The sequence below is a fragment of the Crinia signifera genome, chromosome 4 (assembly GCF_055691185.1).
Source record: "Crinia signifera chromosome 4, ASM5569118v1, whole genome shotgun sequence".
NCBI lineage: Eukaryota > Metazoa > Chordata > Amphibia > Anura > Myobatrachidae > Crinia > Crinia signifera.
Genome location: NC_139220.1, coordinates 295,674,041 through 295,692,802, shown reverse-complemented (window position 1 = coordinate 295,692,802; position 18,762 = coordinate 295,674,041). Strand labels below are relative to the sequence as shown.

Genomic DNA, 18,762 nt, shown 5'->3' with positions numbered 1-18,762 from the left:
CGGGCCTGGTTTACAGTGAAGTTCCGCCACTGAGGCCTGGTTTCCTGCTGTATAATGTATTGCTCTCCGATAGTGCACAACAATGACCATAGTGTATACATGACTTCAACTCAGGTTCACCATAACAAAGTCTAATAAAGGTTCCCAGTTTAAAAAAAAAAATGAGGCCCCCCCTAATAAAATACTTTGTGGGTCAGAAGTAGGCCTGCAGGGCACCAGGCTTTCCATAACACACATTCTCCTCTATGGAAGTTGATGAGAAACAGACGCTGACATGCGGGCCATTGTGTTAGCACTAGTTTTACCAGCATATAAATCCAGTGTAGGAACCAGAGAAATGCCTAATGATAATATAATAATATAAAATCATGACTGTTCCATATGTAAAGGCTAAACTATTTTCCGGAATGACTTTGTTTAGCTGCGACAAATAACTTTGAACTAGTACTTTGGTGGAACAATGATTCAAAGGCGGACAGGATAGGGATTAGTGTTCGGATTGTGTTGCTTTGGGCCAATTCCCCCGGCCACCCCTCACTTCTGCCGAGCACACCCACGATACGCCAAGCACAAGCTTTCTCGTGTCGTATATGGCAGAGTTCTGTGTCTTCAGGAAACGGCGGCTACACATGGTTTTCCCATATTAGAGACAAGGGCTGAGAGAGCAGATACGGTGTTGCTGTAGTAGGGGATTTGGGACAATGTCAGCCTTTGTTTTTTGCTTTAAACCTCCTGTCCGCCTCTTCCTCCCCCAAGTTTTTTTTTTTTTTACTTGAAGCAGATCTTTTAAGACTTCCTAACCCCTGTCACCCTCACGCAGAAGGAATGACAGTCAAGTGGTTTACTTTTAACATCCTGAAAGGACAATCTAAAGGGTTAGTTAGGACCACCCACGGTGTTGTAAGACCACTGTCTCAGGTTTCCTATTAGGAGTGTAAGGAAACTACGTGGATATGGAGGAAACTAGGGGTTTAGGGCCACATTATCAAACAATATTTGTGGTTAAATCCCCGAAAGCGGGTTAGTCGCAAATATTCAGTATCACCCAAATGTACCAAAGAGGGACGGTAGCAGGAATTACCGATCTCTGCTGCGATCCCCCCTACATAGCCGCCGGCCATCTATGAGGGATGCGAAGCTGCCTGATGTATCAACATCAGACAGCAGTGGTTTGCATCCCTGGGCTACCCTGGGCATTCTGAGATGGCGATAGGCTATGGGGTACACACCGCACTTCTGCTGGGGCAGTGTGGTCGGCGGGGGGGGGGGTGTCAGCACAGGCTTCCGGCTGAGCACATCATAGGGACGGGTTCCTTTCGGAGCCCTGTCCCTGCCCTTGTGGGAAGATACATCCCAGCGCTAGTATCGCATTTTACAATGCGATCATCGGCGGTAACATTCCGCCCAGCCCAGATCACATTGTAAATGCGATACATGATAAATGGGCCCCTTAATCACTAAATGGGAATTCTGTTGAAGATGGGATGTTGCCCATAGCAACCAATCAGGACCTACTTCTTATTTATTTAGCACATTCTAGAAGATAATAGAATCTGATTGGTTGCCCATAGCAACACCCCATCTTCAGTAAAACTCACATCTTATTAAATAAATTAGATTTGGGTGGGGTGTGTTCAAACTAAAATCTAAATTGCAATGTAAAAATAAAGCTGCCATTATTTGCCCTGCACAGAAACTATATAACCCACCCGAATCTAACTCTTTGTCCATGTAACATCTGCCCCACCTGCAGCGCAGCATGGTTTTGCCTTGTACGTCGATTTAAAATCCTCTGAGCTCGTCCAACACCCTGTCCAGCCCCAGGACTCGCACTGCATTACATCTGACCCATCATCTGCTTGTTGCCTTTATCATTTTATTTTCTGTTCTTTAATGAGCGAGCCACACTCACTGCTCTATTGTCTGCGATAGTCTGTGATGAGGGCTGGTGAATACTAGGCTAGGGTAGACTTAGGGGCATACACTTTGTGAGATATTACACTATGGGCGGGATGTATTAATATACATCGCCGCCCTTCGCCTGACAGCCGCCGTGATGCTGCCGCATATGTACTAACATATGCGGCTAGCATCCAGTTGCGGTGATGGAGACCCCCCCTGTGATGTGGTCTGCGGGGGTCTCCGTCACATCCCGGCGGCTGCCAGTGTCCCCCTGCGTCTCCTCCTCCCCCGTGCAGCCAGATGTCCTCCCGGCTGTGACACCTGCTGGGGGAGGAGGAGATCAAAGGAGGACGGGAGAGGGGCGCGCGCGGACGGCGGGCGGCGATAGAAGCCCATAGGCTTCTATAGGGTATTGCCAACCAGAGGGTGGTGATACCCTGCCCAGCGGGGACGTGGCGGATGGCTAATGGTAAACAGGAAAATGCGGTAAAACCCCCGGTTTACCGCATTTTCCCTTTAGTTCATCCCGCCCTATGACACATGTTAAAGCTTAGCACAGCACATAGGAAGACAGGAGGGTTAAGCACAGTGGAGGAGGGGGGCTGTCACTATGCAGGCCCCCCTCCTCTGCCACCACTGCTGTACTCCCCGCTGCTGTCGCCGCTGCCCCAAATTAATCCTAATCCCAGTTGCCGTTCCCCTGCACGGGGCCAGTGCATGCACAGAAGCTTCTTTCATACTGTGCATGCGCTGGCCCCAGCCTCTCTTTTGCAGCAGCCCCCGGTGGCATATTCAGGGTCCTGGGTCCGGCACATGTGCAGTATTGTCCACGGTACTGCGCATGCACAGAACCCGTTTTTAGGGCTGCCCTGCAGCTGCACATAGAGAGGCATCCCAGAGGGAGGGAATACTTCCCAATGGGACTGCCAATAGGAAGTCACTGCCAGTCACAGTGAAGCCAGAGCAGAATCACAGACTGCATCTGGCTTCACTTTAGGCAGAGACAGTGGCGGATTTTACCTGGGGGACTACAGCCGATAGGTAAAAACCGCCGCTGGTTAAGCACGAGACAGCGTAGGCATATCCTTCCTCCTGCTGTAACATTGCTGCTAACCTCAACTCTGCAAAGCACCAAAAGTAGGAAGTGCAGTGCCAGCCACATCACAGAGAGGAACGCACGGAGTCAGGGCTCTGTGTCTATAAATATCATGACAATATGGAAATGTCACACAGCGTGTTGAAAAATGTCCCATAGAGGCCACAACACGGAAACATACAGTATTTCTCATAGCAGTTTCCAGGCATGGGTAAAGGTGCGTACACCCCCAGAGAGTACACTAAGCATGTGTGTTGGCATTAGAGAAAGCTGGGTTTCGTTACAAAAACCTCTGCTCAATGGGTAAGAACTGAAGCATCTAGGGCAGTGATTTTCAACCTTTTTACCTTGCGGCACACTAATACCCCTTTCACACCAGAAATGCAGAGACAAACCCGGGAATTAAATTCCAGGGACAAGCAGGGACATTCCCGGGTTGGGATCCATTCACACATGCTTTTGAAGCATGGACAACCCGGGTCGGCACCTTTCACACTGAACCCGGGATGACCCTGCATTTCTATGAGAATAGCATTGAAAATGGCCTTTTTTAGGCTCACATTAGATTATTGATTATTAATAATTAAGACACAAAACATTTGTAGTGTTTCAGCCTCTGTTTACTTGCGTAAAACAAATTAAAAGGCTTATGAAAGCATCTTCCCCCGCTAATGATTAATAGCTATCTCACCTCATTTGTCCAAGACATGGCACACATTGCAGGCTTTCAGGGGTTAAAATGAACTTCTGGGGTCTGTGGTGCCACAGAACATGCACAGTGTCTCCCTGCACGCTGTATGCTGCCTCTGGGCATGTATGTGAGCGTAACCACGACAGGAAGTTGCCTTGCTAGCAAATCAGCACTAGCAGAGGCAACACGGGAAGCAGGGACATGTCCCTGCACCTTTCACACCAGCCAGTAACCCTGGAAGGACCCGGGAGCAACCCTGCTACCTAGCAGGGTTGAATTGCCGGCAAATTAACCCAGGAATTTGTCCCTGAAACCTTTCACACCAGAGCTAGTCCCGGGTTGTTCCCAGACCCAACCCGGGAATTTAGGCTGGTGTGAAAGGGGTATAAATAAGATCTTAAAATTGCCAAGGCACACCATGAGACCCCCCACAGGGCAAAACACATTGGCCTTCTGAAAAAAAAAAATTTTTTATTGGCCCCCATATAAAAAACAATCACACTGGTCCCCACAGGTAATACAAATAAAATACATTGGCCCTTTACATGAAAATAAGAGACCAGTAAATAACAGTTGAACCGGTGGTGACTGTAAACTGGTGTGGACATCGCTAGATCTGGGGGCACACTTGAGAACAGCTCAAGGCAACTAGTGTACCACAGCACTGTGGTTGAAAAACACTGATCTAGGAGACAGTCATGTTGGGTATTGGCTACATCTGTGAGGATCGTGGACCATTCGGGGTGTTATAGTGTTACGCGGTTGGCTGAGTGGGCAGTTGGTGGCTCTGATAATATCATAGAAATATCTGGGGGTAAAGGGGGGGGGGGTCACCTGCTCCGCTGGCTGTCAGGGATGGGAGAGCTGTCATATTAGATACAGCGAATGATCTTTACTATCACCTCATACAAATGACTAGATTTGTTATAGTGTTTGGTTACTCTGACATACTTTATGGCTGTTCCCTGTGCTGTACAATTTATGTTGCTTGCAATGCATTATGGTCTCTTGTCACATGCACACCCTCCTGCTTAGACACTGCCTATATACAGTATCATACGGTGTGTTTACCAATGCGTGTGCCAGACACATAATCCTGCATAACATCTATTAGGAAACTAAGTAAACAAGGTAACAAAGAGGTTTCTGTACATTTTATACCAAACGGTTATGGCAAATATTTGTCCCATATTAACTAATCTATTATATGTCCAATGATAATAAGCAGCTTACGTCGGCGCTCCCCAGAACCGACGTCATAAAGGAGCAATAGCCTCCATTGCTGTCATTAAAGATACTGCAGTGGATAGTGTTTGGGTCGACATTGACAAAGGGTCGACACACACAAAAAGTTTGACATGTCAATTGTCAACACATGGAAAGGTCGACACATTTTCCATGATAATTTTTTTTTTAACTGCCTTTTTCTTACTTCGCGACCCAAGTGGGATATAATTATGTGCCAAGTGCAGCGAGCGATGCAAGGGGGCGCAGTAAACTAATACGGTGCCCATTTCACCAAAGCGTGAAACCTTGTGTCGTCATTTGTCCTGTGTCGACAATTTCCGTCGGTCGACATTTTGTCAATGTCGATCTAGACCATGTCCCTATATAACCCCATTACCAGCTGCACTTTTGTTAGTGAATTATACTAAATGCAATATACCTCTGGTATGAAATATAGTTGATATATGGGCACCTATGGTTGTTTTGGGCACCGACTTCACTTAATCTCTTTTCGAGGTGGATATTTATCAGGTCTTGGAGAGATATTAAATGGAGACGTTTCATATACCAACCAATTGGTGTCACCTGTCATTTTATAGGCTGAGCTTGATAAATTACTAACTGCATGAAATTACCAACTCCACGAAATTACCAACTCCACATATCCCCAAGAATCCCTCTACAAAACATTACACCGAGCAACTGTTGTCTTTTTATCGGCGTATTGTTTTTATTGGTCTGATGGGTACTTGTGTATTATCTGGGCGCCCAATTTTTTCATTTCATGCCACTACTTAAGGCATGCAATGCGATGCAATGCAATGTGATTTTTCATTGTAAAGACCCGATTTTTAATTGTATAGTCACCCATGGGTGATTTCATACCCCCACTATCCAGCTACGCATGGAGTTGATTTGATATAGTGTGGTGAGCGCAGCGAGCCACCGAGCCCGAAGCGTGGCGAGCGCACGCGGATTACTTTACATGTATTCTGCGTCCCCTAGCAGGGCTCGCTGCGCTCGCCATGCTTCGGGCTCGGTGGTTTGCTGCGCTCGCCACACTATATAAAATCAACTCCATGCGTAGTTGGATAGTGGGGGTATGAAATCACCCATGGGTGACTATACAATAAAAAATCTGGTCTTTACAATGAAAAATCACATTCCATTGCATTGCATGCCTTAAGTAGTACGATGCGATGCAATACAATGAAAAAATCGGGCGCCCAGATATTACACAAGTACCGTCTGATGTGTATAACTGTATGGATACTATAGCCTTCCTTGAAGGTTCCCAAAAGCGTTGGTGTGAATCCAACATTAACACCAACGCTCATCAACAGCCTCCAATGCACCGTATTATGATATGGCGCTCCCAGTAACCACCAGTGGCGGATTTTACCTATGGGCTGCAGCCCCCCCCCCCCAGGTAAAATCCGCCACTGTAGTGAAGCCAGATGCAGTCAGTAAGACTGCACTGGCTGGCTTCACAGTGATTGGCAGTGACTTCCTATTGGAAGCCCGACCTGCCAGTCACCAAGGAAGTCCCATTGGGAGATGTTCTCTCCCTCTGGGATGCCTCTCTACGGGCTGCCGAGCGTAATCCCCTAAAACCTGGGGAATGTGCATGTGCAGTACCTACGTCGGTACTGCGTACGCACCAGTCCCGGTGCCTGTCACCTGTATAATACAGGCTCTGGGACCGTGATTCCCCTTCTATGGGCTGTTGCCGAATCAGCCCATAGAAGCTGGCCGCATGCGCAGTACAGCGGTCCCGGAGCCTGTATAATACATATATACTGCACATGCGTCAGTCCCAGTGGACTGTCATCATAGTACAGGTGCCAGAGCGTGGTGGACACCGGGAGGAGCGGTGGTGGCTGCGGCAGGGGGAGTGCCTGCATTGCGGCCAGTGGCAGTCCCCCTCATGCTAAAAGGTTGAGCCGCCACTGTTACCCACCAGAGCTTAATCTCTTCAAGGGCATTATAGATGGTACTGTTGGTAGTGTGCCACTGTGAGAGGGTGAATGCCACATAGGAATGTACCTGGTGCAGGGAGAAATGCTCTACGGGAGGTGTCTGTCCTCCCTGAGCTCGCCTTAGGACACCTGCGTTGCGGCTTGACAGGTTTGACATGTTCTAGTGTAAATCACTATACTGTATATATGACATGTCTCAGTCACTAGGACAGAGTTAGGAACGGACACTCGTTATGAAGCAAAGTAGACGATTCAGCTTAGTTCCTAAGCCAAGTGTCTGCTGGATTTTCAAGAACTCCACTCAGAGGTCCAGGTGGGAGTCACATGTAGCTCTAATGGAGATCACCAATTCAGAGGACAATATCACACTGGCCTAGGCTTCTCCTTCACAAACAGGAGCCTATACAGGAGCTCCTCTCAGCTGAGTGGAAAGTCCTCCACACAATAGAAGTAACTTGGAGAGGCCACCACTGACCACCCCGTGAAACCATTGGTGGTGCTTCTGCCAAATGGACATAAATACTCATTCATGTCCACTGGTTTGGGCCACATAAAAACTCTATGGTATGGCCTTATTTGGCCAGTGTATTACCAGGTGAAGATACCAGTTACCTTTGCCAGGTACCAAAAGGCTGACTTGTTCTTGTAGTCACTACCAGGCTGCGGGGCTAGAAGATGTGTTGTGGCATAAGACAATATAAAACCGGCTAGCTAGAGTTCTTTGTTATATCTTGTGCGTGTCTCATTGTTGGGTGTGGATCGTTTTGTCAACAGTAATTAGGTCGACCACTATTGGTCGACACACGAAAAAGGCCGACATGGTCAAAAGGACAACCTAAGCAAAGGCATGGCAAAGATCAACAGAGTTTTTGAGAAACAATTTGGTGTCTATGTTTATTTATTATTTATTAACAGTTTCTTATATAGCGCAGCATATTCCGTTGCACTTTACAATAGCAGACAGTGATACAGCAAACAGGGTATTTACAGACAGTCAAAATGTAGGAGGGCCCTGCTCGCAAGCTTACAATCTATGTTGACAGAGGTCGGCATGGACACTGTAGTAGTGTGCTGCGTGCCCTCGCACGGCACACTGCCCTCGCCATGCTTCGGGCCCACTATCATGTTCTCACTATTATATCCTCCCTCTATGCCCACTGGGATGGTAACTTATGAACTAGTCGAATAAAAAATAAAGAAATCATGAAAAATGCATGTCAACCTTTTTCCATGTCGACCTACATGCATGTTGACCCTTTTCATGTGTCGACCTTGGACCTGTCAACCTACTGACTGTCAATCTTTATACTGCATTCCCATCACTGAACAGAGAGCCGACTGCGATGCAACAGCCAGGGGTAGAGAGTAACCAAGGGGAGGATGTGATTGATGAAAGCTGCGGGTGAGCGTGTGTGTCGGCCAGCCATGACAGTGTGCCTAGCAACAGCACGCAAGCATCCTACAAATGCAATGCCCTCATGGAGATCGGTGGAGGTTTTTTTTTTGTTTTTTTTTCAGTCACTGGGGGGGTTTGAAGAAAAGAAAATAATAGCAAACAAATTGCAAAATAAAAGTCATGATGAGATACAGTAGTTATAGGAATAAGAATAATGGGGGTAGGTAACTCTCTGGGAGACTCATTTACACATGTGACCAAAGAAGGGCGTACTCTGTGAGGGTGTGTCATGCCAATGTGGGCTATGAAGACTTGGACATAAGCAAATATACCCCTGGTGCAAGTACTCACTTTGCTACAGAGGTGGTTACATATACGTACAGCTCTGCCCAAGGACTTATCTTGGTATTTGGGTACTCGGGTGCATTTGGGCGCACATGCACTCTGGTATTTGGGTGGTTGGGTATTTGGAAATCAGGGTGCACTTGGGTGCTCAGGTGTTTGGGAGTTCAAGTACATTCAAAAGGTCGGGTTATTGGGTCCATTGGGTATTCGGGCGCTCTGGTGCATGTTGGGAAGTGCTCAAGTGCTTGGATATTGGGGCGTTTGGGTGCTCTACTATTTCATCTCCCAGGCAATCGGAGGGAGGGCATTTGGTCAACGGGGTGAGCGATGGGAAGGGGAACGAAGTGTGTGTGTTGGGGGGGGCTGGCAGTGGGCTGACTCCTACATGTCGGAATGTCAGTGGCATGCAAGGAAATATTCTGAGGGAGCCCATGCTGGCAGCGCAGCTCAGATCAGAAAATAAGACCCCTCCAGGCGTACCACCAAAGGCATTCAAATTTTGTTGGGAGTCAAAATGTACTCAAAAACTTTGTCCAGGACTGACGGGGAGTTCAAGGGAAATGTTAAGATAAATTTAATCTTTTAGACATCTTTCTAGTGTTTGGACACCTTTACTTTTCCAATGGATTCAGTTTATTGTGTCGACGTACATCCTGTCAACATGAGTATATTGACATGCTTGGCATGTCATTTTTGACCATATTGACATTCAGCATGTCACACTGATGAAATGCCAACATGATTAGAATGTTGACCAAACATTTCTGGTGGCCTAGTGGGGACTTATCTGGGTCGACAGCTCCAGTGGTGTCTTCCAGGCTGTCTGCTTACTGTGACTACCGGCTGTCCTGAGGACTAACCTTTGACCCTAGTGCCTAACCCTAACCCCCTGTCCCACTGCCTTATTCCCCACCACTGCAGTCTAACCCGATCTGTTGGCATCTGAGAATGTCGGCATTTCAGACACGGCCATTGTGAACATGTCAACATTTCAGCCACTTTGTGGCATTGACAATATGACGCATTACTTTCCCGTAATAAGTAGCTTTTCCCGTTATCTAAGTAATTGTCAGATACTACACCAGGTAGAGGAAAGGCAGGTAATGCAGTTGTTTCTCTGGGAGGAAAGCAGCTTGGGAAGCCACAGTGCAAGGAAACAGAGGATATGGGAGTGAGACAGAAATAGATTCTTCTCCCCTAAGCGGAAGATCGGAAGAGAAAAGCAGATGTGACCTAACGCCTCTGTCTCTCTCGTAGGGTCCCTTCCTACTGGGGACTTGTCTGCTCTTTCACCCCCTTCCTTCATCCGGACAATTCACAGACACAAGCTAGGGATCTGCCCAGTGTATTACGTTGACGGAAATGTCCCTCTGCGCCCTCTATATCCGCACTGAATTGTTTTATTGTACTTTAATCACAGCGACAACCAAAGAGTGTAACGCCGCACAGGAAGAGTCCTATGTGGTCGTGTAATGTGCTGCTCTCAGTGTGTGTACGCCGGTAGGTGCTGCACTATGATTCATCTCTGTAAGGGTGGCATTGGTGCTCTAATACCCCTTTCACACCAGCCTAAATTCCCGGGTTGGGCCCAGGAACAACTCGTGACTAGCGCTGGTGTGAATGGTTCCTGGGAACAATTTGCCGGGATTTCAATCCTGCTAGCTAGCAGGGTTTCTCCCGGGCCCTTCCTGGACTACTGGCTGGTGTGAAAGCTACTCACCCGGCTTCTGGGCTTGAATGTCGCTGGCCAGGTGGGAAGCCGGGTGAGGTTACTGCTGGGGATGGAAATGCCAGGTGCTCCTCCCCCCCTCCCGCCGCTGGGGCAACTGAAGAAGCTGGGGGAACTGAAGGTCATGGACCGGGCAGGGTTTCTCTCTGAAGCTCGTCTCCCGTGTGTCCCATACAGCCCTGGGGATCAGCCCTACATGTCACCTGCACAACAGCCCAGTACGATAAGTGATTAAACATTGTGTGCAGTGTGAGGCCCTGTAGACTGAGGGGCACACACTGCACTCATTATAGATATGCCACTGGGTCATAGTAATTTCAAACCACCCCTCACAGTTTAGCAGTAGGGATACCAATCCCAGGGAATTTTTTAAAATCCCAGGATTCTGTGGGCTGGACAGCGTGACCACTGACCGCACAGTCGGGGACAGGAGCAGCACCTAAGCGGGTGCTCAGACGCTGCCCGGCATTATAATGTGCATGAGCAGTCTAATCCTGAAATTCCCGGGATTGGAAACTCCATTCCCGTGATTCAAATCCGGCAGTTTTGGGGCCGATTGGCCACCCTACTTAGCAGGGGCATATCAGAAAACACTGCCTCAGAACGACCATGTTTCCTCACGTCTGACTCCATACTGTAACCTGCTATAATCCAGACTCTCAGCACCTTTCTCTCTCTCTCTCTCTCTCTCTCTCTCTCTCTCTCTCTCTCTCTCTCTCTCTCTCTCTCTCTCTCTCTCTCTCTCTCTCTCTCTCTCTCTCTCTCTCTCTCTCTCTCTCTCTCTCTCTCTCGTGAAGTAAGAGGTGGCGTGAGAACAGAAATATGTCTGTCAGGATATACGAAAGAGACGATGTGGGTTATTTACAAGTAACCCGCACTTTGTTTTATTGCATAAATGAGAACTTTCGACCTTCAAACACATTTGAAGGAGCGTTACCACTTAGTGTACCTCAGATCTGTCCCTGCAAAATAGGGATATGTCTTCTGTGGCCGGGCAAATCCAGCTGTAAATCTGCATCATGGAGACTGTAAAAATACAACTTTAAAGTTTCTATTCTTAGGCGCTGCCTCTTTCATTGTTGTTGTGGTGGTTTCGTTTTTTATGTCTTACATAAATTGTGCTAGTTCCGTTTCATTAATGTGTTCAATTAATCAAGATATCCAGGAGACTAAAGGCATTTTGACCTACTCCCGGAAGGTGTGGGAGACTTCCGATTCTTTGGGTCGTCCCCTGCATCCCTGGAAGAGTGGGTGGATCTCCTTCATCTCACCCACATCCTAGTGAAGCAGGCAGGATGACCTTTTCATGTAGCCTTTTTGCTTGTGTCCACCTTTTTGACCACCTCGACCTACTGCATGTTGACCGCTTTCATGTGTCAATCTTTTGACTGTCGACCAATAGTGGACTACCTATTACCTAGACACAGTGGGGTTTATTTACTAAGATGGGAGTTCGATGGGTTGTTACGCATAGCAACCAATCAGATTCTACTTCTATTTATTTAGCACTTTCTAGAAGATATTATATATAGAATCTGATTGGTTACCTATAGCAACATCCCATCTTCAATATAGCTCTCAACTTAGTAAATAAACTCACCTGAGTAATCTCCAGCTGCCTCTGCAATATGATTGGGAGAAATATAGGTGAAAAAATGTATATGTTAAAAAAAAATTAAAAATTGGGAAAATAAAAAAATAAATTGATACAGCGTATAAATATTAAGGAGGAGCCTCAGCTGTCTATATCAGACAAGGGAGTGTAACACCAGAACGATCATGATTGTGAGCAGATCATGAGACGATGGTCGTACGATCTGTTGGAGCACACGATCTGTATACGATCCAATCACCCTGCAGAAGGAATCTTTTTACAAACCCTGACTGCAGCAGGTAGGATCTCCAAAACGACCAAACAACCAGAGGGGACCCGCGTAGGATCAGAATCGGATCTAAAACATGCCCCATTTACATACAATTGGTTGAGATTATATCGAAATTGGGGAAATTGAGGCCACATCGTTCTGGTGTGTACCCAGGGCCACTGGAGGGCGGGACTCTGGAGCAGGTTCCCCCCCCCCCCCTTCCCTTTGTGGAGCCAGATGAGCCGGTCTGATGTCCCCCAGCGGCAGCATCACACAGTCCGAACTTTGCGGCCACGTCCGCGCATCACCCCCCTGCTGAGCGGGTGTGAGCTTCCCTCCCCACCTACGGCACCGGCCCTGTGTGCACCCAGCATTACACAACTGCAGTGGAATGTCAGGGTAACACTGAACAGCATCTGTTACCTGCCTTGTTTATATCTGAGCCTCTCGATGTGGGTTTATTGTATGAGATGCATAGTTCTGAGTCACACTGAATTGTAGGTTAAACACAGGACACTTTCAAAACCACAACCCCCCCCCTTAAGCTTGCATCATACACACACATACATACATATATATATATATATATATATATATATATATGTGTATGTATGTATATATATATGTGTGTGTGTGTGTGTGTGTGTGTGTGTGTGTGTGTATGTATGTGTATATATATATATATATATATGTGTTCAGAATCTTCATTACTATATATATATATATATATATATATATATATATATATATATATATATATATATATATATCTATCCAGTTTACAGTATACACATTTCTAATACACAGAGTAAAATGATTTCATGTGGAGTGTTCTATAGAGAATTGTCTACATACTAATCTGTGACAGCTACAATGTATCTACGCGCAGATCATTCTGCAGAACAGAGGGGAAGCTGTGTAAGAATTCTGCTTATTTTAACTGTAAAGGTAGGAAATCCCCAAATGTCTTTATCTGGGTGATGCGCTGACTCTTTCCATTATTGCAGGTGGCGGATCCTGTCATCTCCTACACCCACTGGTGTAATATAGGAGGCAGCCCACACCGCACTGTTGTACAGTACATCACACAGATCTCCGAGGCAGACAGCTGATGGGTGAGTGACACTATTACCGCACACTGGTGAATGATACTAACACCATGTAACAACTCTCTCTCTCTATTACACCTATTACCAGGGCTATTTTTCAGCAGGCTCCAGCAGGAACTGAGGCCCTTATTCTAGTTCACTCTTTCTGACAAAATATTTCTTCGATGGACAAAACCATGTGCACTGCAGGTGAGGCAGGTGTAAAGCCCCACCCAAATCTAATTATCTCTGCACAAGTAATGCTGTGTACACACGGGGGCGATAGGGGCTGAAATCGCTGGGAATATGGTCGCTGAGCGACCATATTGCCAGTGATTGGAGTGTGCACCAGCGATAAATCGCCGGGTGCGCGCTCCCGTTTTCAGCCCCTGAATGGTCACTGGTCGGAGGAACATGCTCCTCCGACCAGCGACATCCCCTGCCTCTTCACCCAGCAGTGTTTAAATTTTCATCTGCGACCATCTCTGGTCGCAGATGAAAACGGGACACGGGGCAATATGATTGCTGAGCAATATATTGCCAGCGATCATATTGCCCCGTGTGTACGCACCTTAACACCTGCCTCACCTGCAGTGCACATGGTTTTGTCCATCTAAGAAATATTTTGTCAGAGTGAACTAGAATAAGGGCCTCAGTTCCTGCTGGAGCCTGCTAAAAAATAGCCCTGCCTATTACCATTACCCTCATTATTATTATTATTATTCCATATAACCGCTCTGTATTACACCTATTACTATATAGAACCGTCTTTATTATTTTTCTATTCCTGAATACAATTCTAAGTCTATAACATCTCTCTGTGGCCCTTATTCTGATCGGTGCGGCCGGATCCGAATATGCGGCCAGGACCGTGCGTGCGAAACCCCGCCTTCCATACGGATCGCCAACTCCATCCGTACGCGGTAAGAAGCTGGCCGAACGGACCGCACGTGTATTTTTCACGGAATACGCCTCCTCCATCTCAGGGAACCTCCCCCATCATTCGATGGTCGCAGACCATCGAATGCAGGACCGAGTGCTCCACCAGCTCCCACAACCTCAGACCACACGGACATTTTTCCGTGCAAAAGCAGGGATCAGGGCGGGCAGCTGACATCCGGCGATGTCATATGTCCGCCCCCTACACGTGCGTCACGGCCGCATTACCATACGTACGCCCAGCATGGGAACGCCCATGAAACGCGGGGCGTATGCATATGGTAATGAGCCCAAATAGCCCCTCTCCACCCCCTGTTCGGAGTGTTCACATATCATGCGGGATTTGGCCGGTACGCCCCGCTCGCACATGCGCAGAGACGCCTCTGCACATGCGCAGACACAAAACATCCACGGGCCGAACGCACGCGGATATAACCGCACCGACCAGAATAAGGGCCTGTATAACATCTCTTTAAAACTCTTCCATAAAGATCACCTTACACCTACAGTACCTCTTCTTTCCATAGATCTTCACGATATAATGTATATTTATCTTTTCCTATATCTCCTCCTATTACCCCATATACCCTCTCCCTATATCTCCCCCTATTAACCCATATACCCTCTCCCTATATCTCCTCCTATTACCCCATATACCCTCTCCCTATATCTCCTCCTATTACCCCATATACCCTCTCCCTATATCTCCTCCTATTACCCCATATACCCTCTCCCTATATCTCCTCCTATTACCCCATATACCCTCTCCCTATATCTCCTCCTATTACCCCATATACCCTCTCCCTATATCTCCTCCTTTTACCCCATGTACCCTGTCCCTATATCTCCTCCTATTACTCCATATACCCTGTCCCTATATCTCCTCCTATCTCCTATCCTATTACCCCATATACCCTGCCCCTATATCTCCTTTACCCCATATACCCTCTCCCTATATCTCCTCCTATTACCCCATATACCCTCTCCCTATATCTCCTCCTATTACCCCGTACACCCTCTCCCTATAGCTCCTCCTATTACCCCGTATACCCTCTCCCTATATCTCCTCCTATTACCCCATATACCCTCTCCCTATATCTCCTCCTATAACCCCGTATACCCTCTCCCTATATCCTCCTATTACCCCGTATACCCTCTCCCTATATCTCTTCCTATTACCGCATATACCCTCTCCCTATATCTCCTCCTATTACCCCATATAACCTCACCCTATATCTCCTCCTATTACCCCATATACCCTCTCCCTATATCTCCTCCTATTACCCCGTATACCCTCTCCCTATATCTCCTTCTATTACCCCATATACCCTCTCCCTATATCTCCTCCTATTACCGCATATACCCTCTCCCTATATCTCCTCCTATTACCCCATATACCCTCTCCCTATATCTCATCCTATTACCCCATATACCCTCTCCCTATATCTCCTCCTATTACCCCATATACCCTCTCCCTATATCTCCTCCTATTACCCCGTACACCCTCTCCCTATATCTCCTCCTATTACCCCATATACCCTCTCCCTATATCTCCTCCTATTACCCCACATACCCTCTCCTTATACCTTTTGACCCTGTCAACCTAATGCATATTGACCTTTTTCATGTGTCGACCTACTACCTTTCGACCAATCGTGGTCGTCCCAATTACTGTCAGCCTAAAATGTTTTGCTTTTCCATATTCTTGCTGTACTATAGTCTCTATGGGTGGGAGGTGGCGATACCCTGCCCGGCGGAGACGGGGCGGACGGGTAATGGTACATAGGAAAATGCAGTAAAACCCCCGTTTTACCGCATTTTCCCTTTAGTACATCCCGCCCTATGACTTTTCATAATACTTCATGTAATAAATTGCCCAAATTTACACTTCCCTTATACCCATTTCACATGGCTATGCCAGGTCAGATCAGGGATCTGTATCCCAAGTCCGGCACTTTCGCATTAAACCCGGGTCGCCCATTATACAGACGGCAACTCTGATTTAACCCTTTATATAACCCAGGTTGAATTGCTTGATTGTTCGACCTGGGTCAACATGTCAGCAGCCCAGCAGTTACCCGGTTAATTTTTGAAATGTGCAAGGGGTATAAGTTTCTACAGTTTGTACCTCAATGTTTGTACCTCATTTCTGAATTGCTGCTTGAATGCACACATATACTGAATGTTTTATTTTAATTTCAGGTCCTAATAAATATATCTAGGAAGAAGCAGAGAATGGACTAACAGACATCACTTTGCTGTTGCAGTGGTGGTGGACCCTTGCGAAGCAGACCTGCACCTCCACATTGCCAAAACAGCCAGGATGAGCATCTACAAGCATTACCTGAATGTGTCCAAGATTTCTGAACACTATAATTATACGAAAGGGATTAAGAAGGAGAGCTCTTCCCGTGATGTTATCTCTGTGATCTTCATCATCATCTGCTGTATTATTATACTGGAGAACATACTTGTCCTTATTTCCGTCTGGCGCAACAAGAAGTTCCACTCTGCCATGTTCTTCTTTATTGGAAATTTGGCGTTTTCGGACCTGCTGACCGGATGTGCCTACATTGCCAACATCGTATTGTCTGGCAGAACTACCTTCACATTGACTCCCGTGGCATGGTTTATACGTGAGGGCACTGCTTTCACAACGCTTGCTGCTTCAGTCTTCAGCCTACTGGCCATAGCTCTCGAAAGATATGTGGCCATCACCAAAGTCAAAGTCTACAGCAGTGACAGGAACTGTAGGATGATCATACTCATCGGAGCTTGTTGGGTTATTTCAATGGTGATCGGAGGCCTACCGATCATCGGTTGGAACTGCATCGGAAACTTGGACGAGTGTTCCACCGTATTTCCACTCTATGCCAAAAAATACATTCTGTTTATAGTCACCATCTTCACTTTCATACTTTTCTCCATCGTCATCTGTTATGTCCGGATTTATTTTATTGTAAAGTCCAGCCATGCCGAGATTGCTGCCCCCCAGACCCTTGCCCTTCTAAAAACAGTCACGATAGTCCTTGGAGTCTTTATCATCTGCTGGCTGCCGGCTTTCACTATCCTCCTCATGGATGTATCCTGCAGAGTGAAATCCTGCTCCATTCTCTACAAAGCGGACTACTTTTTTGGGATGGCCACCTTGAATTCGGCATTGAACCCCATCATTTACACTCTGAGGAGCAAAGACATGAGAAAAGAGTTCCTGAGGGTTCTCTGTTGCTGGAGCTTCTTGAGGAAGAGTAGGACTCCTGACCGCTTTATGCTCAATTTACGTAGCTCAAGCTCCCTCGAGCGTTGCACACAAAAACACTATTTTCCCACATCCCCTATCATGAAGAACTGCAACACGTTTGTGTGAGTTAAGACGTTCTATAGATCCCAGCGGTTTATGGATTAACAAGGCTCAGTACTTTGAAGGAAAGTTGGTGGTATTGAGATAATCTCAGTAAGTGCAACATCTGGGTCCAGGTACCCATCACAAAGCACTTGGTTGGAAATGTCTGTTAATGATGATGACACTTCCTTATATTGTGGCCTGCAGATATATTTTTTCTCTCCTATTTGGGAGCTTTACAAGAAAAACTCTCTATGGAATTTAGTATTCTGGTTTGCTTCTACAGTGAAGCAATAATGTGCCATAAATGTCTAATGTGAAAATTTGGAATATATTATGACATTGCCATCGGCCTTTCCCACAGGAAGGGAGGGTGGTTTATGTGCGGAAAGGAAGTGATTATTTTTTATACTCTGAAAAATAAACGCGCCTATATAACACAGGACTTAGATCATGATGCGTTTTTGCAGTTCCAAAGTGCCATATAAATATGCAATGCTGTCAGAAAAGTTCTGAAGCTAGAAAGCTCTTGAGTTATTATGAATATTGAGAAGCAATGTTTTATTTCCCATTTAATCTCTGGGCCTAATTCAGGTGCGGTTGTTTTTGCTGCTGCCGTTGCTATCTTTGGCCATCGGCAAATGTGATTCTATGCTAATATGGGCAGAAGCTAACCTGAATATAGGGACACCCACTGCTATTGCATCATTCCCGTCCAACAGCGTATAATGGCTGATTCATCGGTACCATCGTTGCAAATCAGGTCATGTTGGAGAGTCTATGAGTCGCTGTGGATGCGCAAGCTCAGTGGCACGGAAGAACGCAACTGGTAATTTATGATGCCCAGAAAAGGCAGTTGGCGATGTGGGTGCAATAGTCTCTTTGTAACCGCACCTGAATGAGCATTTCTTTATAGAAAACTAAGAAAGTTTATCTAGAACGTAAGTAACCATGTACTCCCTGTTGTTATTAGAGCGAGAAATACCGACCCACCATAAACTATTTGTGCAGGGGGGAAATGCATTATTTTATCATTTACACCAAAATTTATTTCATAGGGCCAGATGTACAGTATCAAGCTTCAAAAAGTAATGATAAACAACCAGCCAATCAGCTCCTACCTAGGTAGGAGCTGATTGGCTGGCTGTTTATCACTCTCCAT

General features: G+C 46.5%; 1 protein-coding gene across 5 annotated transcripts in view; it reads left to right on the top strand.

Moving 5' to 3' along the window:
* The window catches only part of S1PR2 (sphingosine-1-phosphate receptor 2), a 45,645-nt gene extending 27,600 nt beyond the window's left edge, over positions 1-18,045 (top strand). For all 5 annotated transcript variants that reach the window (XM_083185076.1, XM_083185075.1, XM_083185074.1 and 2 more), the window contains 2 exons: positions 13,238-13,345; positions 16,460-18,045. In XM_083185076.1, coding sequence (XP_083041202.1) covers positions 16,581-17,624 — 1,044 coding nt within the window. In that variant the 5' untranslated portion in view covers positions 13,238-13,345; positions 16,460-16,580 and the 3' untranslated portion in view covers positions 17,625-18,045. The remainder of the gene's footprint in view (positions 1-13,237; positions 13,346-16,459) is intronic.
* The last annotated feature ends 717 nt before the right edge of the window (positions 18,046-18,762 follow it).